This window comes from Sapajus apella, unplaced genomic scaffold (genome assembly GCF_009761245.1).
Source record: "Sapajus apella isolate SASKATOON/1434 unplaced genomic scaffold, GSC_monkey_1.0 scaffold33, whole genome shotgun sequence".
Taxonomy (NCBI): Eukaryota; Metazoa; Chordata; class Mammalia; order Primates; family Cebidae; genus Sapajus; species Sapajus apella.
Window position 1 is genome coordinate 22,112,943 of NW_022436973.1, and position 10,567 is coordinate 22,123,509.

At 57.4% G+C, this 10,567-nt stretch overlaps 1 protein-coding gene across 2 annotated transcripts in view; it reads left to right on the forward strand.

Annotated features, from left to right (window-relative positions):
- Positions 1 to 869: 869 nt before the first annotated feature.
- Positions 870 to 10,567, forward strand: part of SIGLEC1 (sialic acid binding Ig like lectin 1) — an 18,819-nt gene continuing 9,121 nt past the window's right edge. The window contains exons 1-10 of one of the 2 annotated variants that reach the window (XM_032295548.1): positions 870 to 1,241; positions 1,619 to 1,978; positions 2,283 to 2,579; positions 4,413 to 4,679; positions 5,048 to 5,302; positions 5,442 to 5,741; positions 7,001 to 7,258; positions 8,297 to 8,632; positions 9,084 to 9,341; positions 9,548 to 9,850. In XM_032295548.1, the coding sequence (XP_032151439.1) occupies positions 1,193 to 1,241; positions 1,619 to 1,978; positions 2,283 to 2,579; positions 4,413 to 4,679; positions 5,048 to 5,302; positions 5,442 to 5,741; positions 7,001 to 7,258; positions 8,297 to 8,632; positions 9,084 to 9,341; positions 9,548 to 9,850 (2,683 nt within the window). In that variant the 5' untranslated portion in view covers positions 870 to 1,192. The remainder of the gene's footprint in view (positions 1,242 to 1,618; positions 1,979 to 2,282; positions 2,580 to 4,412; positions 4,680 to 5,047; positions 5,303 to 5,441; positions 5,742 to 7,000; positions 7,259 to 8,296; positions 8,633 to 9,083; positions 9,342 to 9,547; positions 9,851 to 10,567) is intronic. The other variant, XM_032295547.1, reaches the window with a different exon arrangement.

The following is a 10,567-nucleotide window of genomic DNA, read 5'->3' on the forward strand; positions in this document are numbered from 1 at the left end:
GCACGTATCTTCAGTTCTGGGTCCTGAGAAATGGGCTCTCACAAGCTGTTAAAAACAAGGCAAGGGCAGAGATAGCTCTGGGGTGGCTACGGGAACCTCAAAGAGGAAGTTCCAGCTGGAAGCCAAATTCATGCTGCACCTTGAAGGTTGAATAACGTTTCAATAGGCAAAGATTATTTGAGGCAGAAATAGAGCTGGGCAGCTAGGGAGCCTGTTAGCAGACAGAACTGGCTCCAGAGTGGGTTTGCGGGGAGCAGGAAATGGAAACAGAGCTGGGGCAGGAAATGAGGACCTTTCACATCTCACGGGCAATGGGGAGCCACAGAAGATTTGTGAGCAGGGGAGTGACTGTTAAAGGCAGCACCAGCCGGGCGCAGTGGCTCATGCCTGTAATCCCAACACTATGGGAGCCGAAGTGGGTGGATCATGAAGTCAGGAGCTCGAGACCAGCCTGGCCAACATGTTGAAACCCCATCTCTACTAAAAGTACAAAATTTAGCCAGGTATGGTGGCACGAGCCTGTAATCCCCAGCTACTCAGGAGGCCAAAGCAGGAGAATCGCTTGAACCTGGGAGGCAGAAGTTGCAGTGAGCCAAGATCATGCCACTGCACTCTAGCCTGGGCAACAGAGCGAGACTCTGTCTCAAAGCAAACAAACAAACAAACAAATAAATAAAAGAAGGCCTATAGCTGGTAAGGCAGGTAGTGAGAGACAAGCTTCAAGAAGAAACCATCACTCTAGCTGGGTGCCTTGGAGTGAGTCACTGAGCGTCTCTGGGCTCCAGTTCTTGTGGGTTTGGGTGGTGGGGAGGGGCCAGGGAAGTGGGGAAGAGGAAGAAACAGCTGTTCATCTGCCCTAGGGTGGTATCCTTGAGGGGCTGGGAAAGCAGAACTTGGGATAGGGCCAAGGGACACACAGGCTTTTCTGGGGCAGGCCACCAAGTGAGGGCACTCCCTTGGCACAGCCGGAGCTGGGAACGTGGCCTCCTGACTGTCTCCTGCTGGCTGATCCAGAGGTTAAGAGTCCTGCCCTCTTGTTGGGTTGGCCAGCAGAGGAGGTGGGGACACAGGCTTGGACTCCCAGCAGGTGCTGGGGCTAAAGTGCCCAGAGGTGTCCCTGGAGGCCCCTGTGTGCCCAGCAGTGTGGTGTGTGCCACCCTCTTAGGCAACAGGAGCAGCACAAGAACGTGCTATGGACTTCCTGCCGGAGCTTCTCCTCCTGGCCTTGTTCTTCTCCCCAGGTGAGCTTTGCGGGCCCACTGCCTGTCTTCCAGGGCTCACTGCCTGTCTTCCAGGGCTCAGCCTGCAGAAGTCCAGCCCTTGGCAGGTTGGACAATGCCTGGGTCACAGATTTGGTTGCTGAGGTCGGGGGGCAGTGGCCGGGAGCTGGGCAGGGAGCTGCCATCTGTCTTGGAGCCACCCTCCCAAACCTCTGAGTGGCCTCGGGCAGTGGACTGTCCCCAGGGCACTGAGAAGGGTGGATCTAAGCATGCATTTCTTGGGGCAGGGCAGAGTCTGGGAGCCCATCTGAGCACATTCCCTGGGGGGATTGCAGGGCTCTGTGGCACCCTGAGGTCGGTATCACCCCCGTCTCTGTCCCCCTGCCATTCTTCTGCAGGCCGGGCCTCATGGGGTGTCTCCAGCCCCCAGAACATGCAGGGCGTGAAGGGGTCTTGCCTGCTCATCCCCTGTGTCTTCAGCTTCCCTGCCGACGTGGAGGTGCCCGACGGCATCACAACCATCTGGTACTATGACTATTCAGGCCGGCAGTGGGTGGTGAGCCACTCGGCAGACCCCACGCGGGTGCAGGCCCACTTCCGCGGCCGCGCCGAGTTCGTGGGGAACCCCGAGCACAGGGTGTGCAACCTGCTGCTGAAGGACCTGCGGCCTGAGGACTCCGGCTCCTACAACTTCCGCTTTGAGATCAGCGAGGGCAACCGCTGGTCAGATGTGAAAGGCACCTTGGTCACAGTGACAGGTGATAAGGGGGGTGGGCTGGCTACGCCCGGGAGGGGTTCCCAAGCTGCTTCTGGACGCTTGGGCTCTCTGCCCCAACCCTTGTCCTGACTCGAACCCCAGCCAGTCCCAGCCTCCATTCCAGCCCCAGCCTAGGCCCAGGCCTGGTTCTCCCTGGTATTCACTTGAGTGGGGCTGGGAGTAGAAAGCAGCCTCTCCTTCCCCTAAATGCCCCCTCCCCAGGGCTGTCCTCAGCTGGGGTTTCCAGGGCAAGGGGTCTCAGGGGTGTTGAAAAGGGTCCTGAACACTGCTGTCTCTGCCTGCAGAGGAACCCAGGGCACCCACCATCGCCTCCCCGGCCGAGCTTCTTGAGGGCACAGAGGTGGACTTCAACTGCTCCACCCCCTACATGTGCCTGCAGGAGCAGGTCAGCCTGCAGTGGCAAGGCCAGGACCCTGCTCGTTCTGTCACCTCCAGCAGCCATAAGTCTGAGCCCACTGGCGTCAGCCACCTGGAGACCCTCCACATGGCTGTGTCCTGGCAGGACCATGGCCGGGTCCTGCACTGCCAGCTCTCAGTGGCCAGTCACAGCACTCAGGCCAAGATTCACCTCCAAGTGAAGTGTGAGTTGACTGGGGACACAGCCTTGTGACCGAGCACATCTGTGGCTCCCTGATGGAAACCAGTCCCTCTCCAGCCCACAGAAACAGAGCCCTTGCTCCTGACGCAGAGCCAGGCCGCCCCTGGGCCTCCAGGGTAGGGCAGTGGAGAGACACTCCTGAGTCCCAAGAGCTTTGTTCAATGCTTCCCTTTCACCTCCTACTGCTTCGAAGGGACTTGTCCTTGAGGCCAGGCTGGGCAGAGAAAGGGAGACCCAAAGGGTTGGGGAACAGGCACTCCCATGCAGCCTCAGGGTTGGCAGCAGGTGTCCCGGTATTTCCCCCTCGCTGAAGGATGCTGGGGAGGTGGGGTTTATCTCTTTCCCGCCTTAGGACTGCTCAAGACCGTGGTGATCAGGCTGTCACCCAGGCACACCTATGAGTCAGTGGGGAGAAAGCCCGGGTTTCCACTGGTTATACATTTTCCATCTCAAACAGGGCAGCCTGTTCTAGAACAAGCGCTGCTCACAGGCATCTGGTTGCTGGCTCCAGCACCCACCAGATGTGAAACTTCAGGCAAGCTCCTTGTCTCCCAGGGCCTCTGTTCTTTTCATGTCTGTGGTGAAGATAGCAACAGATGGTTCTTGTCTCATCGATTTATGATGAAAACTAAAGGAGATGGGCCAGGCACGGCGGCTCACACCTGTAATCCCATCATTTTGGGAGCCTGAGGCAGGTGGATCACTTGAGGTCAGGGGTTTGAAACCAGCTTGGCCAACATGGTAAAACCCATCTCTACTAAAAATACAAAAATTACCTGGGTGTGGTGGCACACCTGTAATCCCAGTTACTGGGGAAGCTGAGGCACAAGTATTGCTTGAACCCAGGAGATGGAGTTGCAGTGAGCTGTGATTGTGCCACTGCACTCCAGCCTGGGTGACAGAGTGAGGCTACGTCTCAAAAGAAAAACAAATACAGGAGAGGTAAGGTATTTAGAAGAGTGCCTGGCACACATTAAACACTTGAGGCCGGATGCAGTGGCTCATGCCTGTAACCCCAGGGCTTTGGGAGGCCAAGGCGGGAGAATTGCTTGAGGCCAGGAGTTCGAGACCAGCCTGGGCAACATAGTGAGACCCTGTCTGTACAAAAAATTAAAAAACAAAAATTAGCCGGATGTGGTGGCTTACACCTGTAGTCCCAGCTCCTTGGAAGGCTGAGGCAGGAGGATGGCTTGAGCCCAGGAGTTTCAGGCTGTAGTGAGCTATGACTGTGCCTCTGCACTGCAGCCTGGGTGACTGAGCCAGACGCTGTTTCTAAAAAAATAAGAAGAAAACACTTGAATACACAGAGAGAGGCTTTGTAACAAGATTTAAGGAAATGTAGTTTCTTTGTATTTTTGGCCCCTTCCTTACAAACTGGGTAAGTATTTTCAGAACTAGTTTGATAGTGCCTTTGGCCCCCTCCCACTAGGTGCCTAGTCCCTTACAAACAGCTTCCAGCGGGCCACTAAAGCAGGCAGTGGAGTACCCATGGCCCAGTGTGTGGAGCTCACCCCAAATACAGCAGGGGCAATGGACAGCATTGGGAAGCAGAAAACCACAGCTGGTGGAGTAGGCTGGACACCGGACCAAGCGTCCCGTGATCAGCTCTCAGTGGACAAGGAATGCATCGGGCGAAGGGGTGGTGGGAAAGGGATGGATGTGGGCAGACCCCACGTGCTCTGAGTGGGGATAGAAGGGGACTGCTGTTTTATCTGGGCAAACTTCCTTAGGGCAGAGCCTTGAAAGGGGGTCAAGAAGTATGCCATCCCCTGCCCTCTCTGACACCTTACCCAATGACCCCCACTGTGCCTCGCAGATGCCCCCAAGGGTGTGAAGATCCTGCTCAGCCCCTCAGGGAGGAATATCCTTCCAGGTGAGCTGGTCACACTCACCTGCCAGGTGAACAGCAGCTACCCTGCAGTCAGCTCCATTACCTGGCTCAAGGATGGGGTGCTCCTCCAGAGCAAGACTGGTGTGCTGCAGCTGTCCCAGGCAGCCTGGAGTGACGCTGGTGTCTACACCTGCCAAGCTGGGAATGGCGTGGGCTCTTCGGTCTCACCCCCCATCAGCCTCCATATCTTCAGTGAGTCCTTGGGAAGATTTCGTATTGGCCAGAGAATAGGGAGGGGCTCAGGCCTTAGGGGCAGAGGGGAGACAGGGAAGGGCAGAGCCAGCAGCTGGCATAACTCAGTGCTTCCTGCGTGCAGGTGTGGAGTTCCAGCCTTGTCTTACCATGAGACAGGTGATGATACCCCCACAAAGGGTGGGGTGTCAGGGGGATCCTGGTGAGCAGGACAGAGAGAGGCAGGGCACTCCCAGAGGCTCCACTGCAGTGGCGGGTGGCGGAGTATATGCAGAGATTGAGGCTGATTGGCTGAGGCCCAGGGACTGTGAGGGGCTGGGGCTGGAAGTCAGCTGGGACCCCCAGCACCTCCTATGCTGCCCTTGCAGTGGCTGAGGTCCAGGTGAGCCCAGCAGGTCCCATCCTAGAGAACCAGACAGTGACACTAGGCTGCAGTACACCCAACGAGGCACCCAGCGATCTCCGCTACCACTGGTACAAGAACCACGTCCCGCTGGAGGACGCCCACTCCCACACCCTCCAGCTGCACGCGGCCACCAGGGCTGATACCGGCTTCTACTTCTGCGAGGTGCAGAACGCCCAAGGCAGCGAGCGTTCAGGCGCTGTCAGCGTGGTAGTCAACCGTAAGTGGCCAGGGTGGGGTGACACTGGACATGGTCAGAGCAGGTGGGTCAAAGAGGTGCAGAGGTCATGGGCTGTATCAGGGTATCCAGGGAGTGCCCCCATCACAGGGTGACAGGCCTGCCTCTTGTCTCCACACAGACCCACCTCTCATCCCGGTCCTAACAGCCTTCCTGGAGACCCAGGCGGGGCTTGTGGGCATCCTTCACTGCTCTGTGGTCAGTGAGCCCCTGGCCATACTGGTGCTGTCACATGGGGGTCATATCTTGGCCTCCACCTCTGGGGGTGGCGATCACAGCCCACGCTTCAGCGGCACCTCTGGTCCCAACTCCCTGCGCCTGGAGATCCGAGACCTGGAAGAAGCTGACAGTGGGGAATACAAGTGCTCAGCCACCAACTCCCTTGGAAATGCAACCTCCACCCTGGACTTCCATGCCAATGGTAAGACGGGCACCGGCAGCCAGGGAGGGTGGAGGGAGCCTGAGGAGGAGCCTGCTCCAGCCCCTTCCTTCTAGAAGTCTAGTGGACTCGACGGCAGGGCTGAACTAGCTGCCTAGGTAACATAAAAGACTGGGGCTATGCAGTCACCCAACCTCAGAGCTTCCTGAAAGTCAAGGCAAAAAGGGAAACACGGCAGGTCACATCATTCCTTTTGCAGATACCCTGATTCTAAACTTGGAGAGTCCCTCAGAAGTGTTCATTATTTTTTATTTATGAAACTTTGGGGGCAGGTTCTATGCTAGCAGTCAGATGTGGGAAGCCAAATAGTTAAGCAGGGTCTTCTGGCTCAGGGCTGTGGCTCATGCCTGTAATCCCAGCACTTTGGGAGGCCAAGGCAGGTGGATCACCAGAGGTGGGGAGTTCGAGATCAGAGTGGCTAACATGGTAAAACCCTGTCTCTACCAAGTATACAAAATTAGCTGGGCGTGGTGGCACATGCCTGTAATCCCAGCTAGACAGGAGTCTGAGGCAGGAGAATCGCTTGAACCTGGGAGGCAGAGGTTGCAGTGAGCCGGGATCGCGGATCGTGCCACTGCACTCCAGCCTGAGTAAGAGAGTGAGACTTGGTCTCCAAAAAAAAAAAAAAAAATTGTTTGAGATGGAGTCTCACTGTGTTGCCCAGGCTGGTCTGGAACTCCTGGCCTCAAACGTTGCTTCCGACTCAGTCTCCCAAAGTGCTAAGATTACAGGCTTGAGCTACCACGCGCCCACAAGCCAGGTGCTGGACGTAAGCCTGGGCTCTGGCTCTGGATCCTTCCCTCCTTCCCTCCTTCCCTCCTTCCCTCCTTCCCTCCTTCCTTCCTTCCTTCCTTCCTTCCTTCCTTCCTTCCTTCCCTCCTTCCCTCCTTCCCTCCTTCCCTCCTTCCCTCCTTCCCTCCTTCCTTCCTTCCTTCCTTCCTTCCTTCCTTCCTTCCTTCCCTCCTTCCTTCTCTCTCTCTGTTTCTTTCTTTCTTTCTTTCTTCTTCTCTTTCTTTTTTGAAACCATTACATCCGAGAGGCTCTGAATCCTTAACCAGGCTGCAGCCAGCTCCCATCTATAGATCTGACTTGGCATTCAAAGGCAAACCCTCCTGACCCACCACAAAGCCCGAAGCTACCTGCAGTAGTGCATGGAGAGGAGAACTCTGAGGGCTTTCTGCATAGGGCAGCATGGAGGGTCAGGAGGCGGGACCCCTCCCAGCCTCTCCCTCTCCCCGCAGCCGCCCGCCTCCTCATCAGCCCGGCAGCAGAGGTGGTGGAAGGACAGGCAGTGACGCTGAGCTGCAGAAGCGGCCTGCACCCCACGCCTGATGCCCGCTTCTCCTGGTACCTGAACGGAGCCCTGCTTCTCGAAGGCCCCAGCAGCAGCCTCTTGCTCCCCGCGGCCTCCAGCACTGACGCCGGCTCATACCACTGCCGGGCCCAGGATGGCCACAGTACCAGCGGCCCCTCCTCACCAGCCGTCCTCACTGTGCTCTGTGAGCAGCCACTGCCAGCTGCAGCCTCATGCCAGGACCCACCAGCCACCTCACCTCCTCCAGGCCCCCTAGCCCTGCCCTGCCCTGCCCCGGGGTCTGTATCAGGAGGGCTGGGTCACAGGCCTGGCCATGATGGGCCTCTCCCCCTGGGGCTGAAGTTTAGGAATGAGGCTGGGGCCTTCTCTATCTTCCCACATCTTTACCGTCCAATCCCAGCCCTGTGGGCTCCTCTATCCCAGCCTCAAACCCAGCGTGGGCACCACGTCCCTGCTTTGTCCTCATGGGTGAGCTCCGGACATCACACTCTTCTGTTTGTGCACCTGCCCCACAGGCTGCGCTGGGCTCCCATAGACACCAAGGCAGAGCCCCGCAGCACAGGGACAGATGGCCCCTCTGCATCCACCAAGCGGGGCGGCTCCTATGAGATCAAGGGCCTGATTCCAGAGGCTTCCTCTGACACGTGTGTGCTGGAACCATGTCCTGGGACTGTCAGAGGGCAGCCGCCTCTGCAAGCTTTTCTGGTGTCTGCGTGAAATCACATGGGGGCCTTGCCTGGTGCCTCTCTTTTGGCCACCTGTCTCCGGAAGCCTTTAGGAAGAGGCCGTTCTATGCATTAGCTAGCATCAAGGGAGCTGGCTTGGAGACCAGAGATGAGATGCAGGGCAGATCTTGAGGAGAGGCTCCGTGGTCAGGGTGGGGAGAGAGCAGGACCCCAAGGGATTGCTAGGTGCACCCTGCTCAGCAGCAGGTGGGACTCACGCAAGGTGGCAGCCAGCCCATACAGCACCTCTGTCTGAGCTAGAAAATGGTGTTCCTTCCTCTGGGAAGACTCAGCATCAAGGCACAGCCTAGCTTGAGGAGCATGAGCTGAGTTCCACCCACTCTGGCCTGGCTGCTCTTGTGCAGTGCACAATCTGCACAGCTGTTTGGGGCAGCCCTAGGGACCCACCTTTGTCCAGTGTATTCTGGGAGCCTAGCCAGGCTTGCAGGGCCTGGCAGCGACCGTGGAATGAGTGTCCCTGTTCTTCCTCCCTGCAGACCCCCCTCGCCAACCAATATTCACCACCAGGCTGGACCTCGATGCTGCTGGGGCCGGGGCTGGACGGCGAGGCCTCCTTTTGTGCCGTGTGGACAGCGACCCTCCAGCCCGGCTGCAGCTGCTCCACAAGGACCGCGTGGTGGCCACTTCCCTGCCGTTAGGGGGTGGCTGCAGTACCTGTGGGGGCTGTTCCCCACGAATGAAGGTCAGCAAAGGCCCCAACTTGCTGCGCGTGGAGATTCACAACCCTTTGCTGGAGGAGGAGGGCTTGTACCTCTGTGAGGCCAGCAATGCCCTGGGCAACGCCTCCGCCTCCGCCACCTTCAATGGCCAGGGTGAGTCAGGCAGGGAATGGGTGGCTTGTGGGCAGGGCTGGAGCTCTGGACTGCTCTGCTCTGAGGACGATCTAATCAGGTAAAAGCACTCTGTGCAGCAGTGGGGCCCCTTGCTGCCCTCTCCACATTCAGGAAGGGCAGAGCTGCTCCTTCCTGTGCTCACTGTTCAGGCCGGGGGCAGGCAACACAGCTGGTCTCTGAGGAAGGGCTTCCCAGCTGGGACAGTTGGACTGCCTTGTCCTTCTTCCCCGTGCTGCGCCCTCTCTGCCCAGGGCCCCCACAGTCCCCAGGACCCACTTCTCCTAGGCTCCCTGTGAGCTGGCTTGCTTTTCTCCCTCACCCTGTGGGCACCCCAGGGCGCTTCCTTCCTGTTCCTTCCAGGCTGGGCAGCTGGACCTCTGGCTCCTCCAGGCCGGGGGTGGTCAGTAAGCCTGTGCTGCCTGCTCTCCAGCCACTGTCCTGGTCATTGCACCATCACACACGCTGCAGGAGGGCACAGAGGCCAACCTGACTTGCAACGTGAGCCGGGAAGCCGCGGGCAGCCCTGCCAACTTCTCCTGGTTCCGAAATGGGGTGCTGTGGGCCCAGGGTCCCCTGGAGACCGTGACGCTGCTGCCCGTGGCCAGGACTGATGCTGCCCTTTACACCTGCCGCATCCTCACCGAGGCTGGCACCCAGCTCTCCACTCCCGTGCTCCTGAATGTACTCTGTGGGTGACTGGCAAGGGCAGCCTGGGGACTTGGAGGGTGGAGGGGTGGTCTGGGGAGAAGCAGGGGCTGGGCTGGGATTTGAGAGGAAAGAGCAGGGCTTGGGCTGTGTGTGTGGCAGGGGGTGGGGGACATAGCGTGGCAGTTGTAATGTGGTGAGCTGGGCTGGGGTGGCCTCAGCTCCCTCTGTTTCCTCTGATTCCTGCAGATCCCCCAGACCCTCCGAAGCTGTCGGCCCTCCTAGACATGGGCCAGGGCCACATGGCTGTGTTTGTCTGCACTGTGGACAGCCACCCCCTGTCCCTGCTGGCCCTGTTCCACGGGGAGCACCTCCTGACCACCAGCCTGGGTCCCCAGCTCCCATCCCAAGGCCGGCTCCGGGCTAAGGCTGAGGCCAACTCCCTGCAGTTAGAGGTCCGAGAATTGGGCCTTGAGGACTCTGGCAGCTACCTCTGTGAGGCCACAAACGTTCTTGGATCAGCCAACACCTCAGTCTTCTTCCAGGTCCGAGGTGAGTGTCAGTATTCTGAAAATATGGTAGACTCTGATGCCCTGGGAGCTACTCTGGTCAGACTTTGGGCTGGATACTGTGAATTTTGTGCAGAAATGTGTCTTTTTTCAGCTCTGGTAAGGGCAGTTTCCAGCCTGCATAGCAGAAGGCCTCCCTTTGCCTCCAGCTAGATATTTTCACCTGTAATAACTGCAGCAGCCACTAGGAGGCAATAGCAATTCACAAGGTGGCTTGGTGGGAGCACTTTCTGACATAACATATTTTGTGATCATATAATTTTGTTACATAGTAAACATTCTCATACAAAACCTAATACATATGTATATTATGCATATATGTTTATGTGTGAGTATACACACACATACAAATATACATTATATATATGCTTACGTATAATATACTCATAGTCTTCATGTATATACGTGTGTGTGTGTGTGTATAGTCTCTATAAAAATCCTCCCTCAGGCCAGGCATGTGGCTCACACCTGTAATCCCAGCACTTTGGGAGGCCAAAGCAGGCAGATCACTTAAGGTCATGAGTTCAACACCAACCTGGCCAACACACTACTAAAAATACAAACATTAGGCCGGGCGCGGTGGCTCAAGCCTGTAATCCCAGCACTTTGGGAGGCCGAGGCGGGTGGATCACAAGGTCAAGAGATCGAGACCATCCTGGTCAACATGGTGAAACCCCGTCTCTACTAAAAATACAAAAAA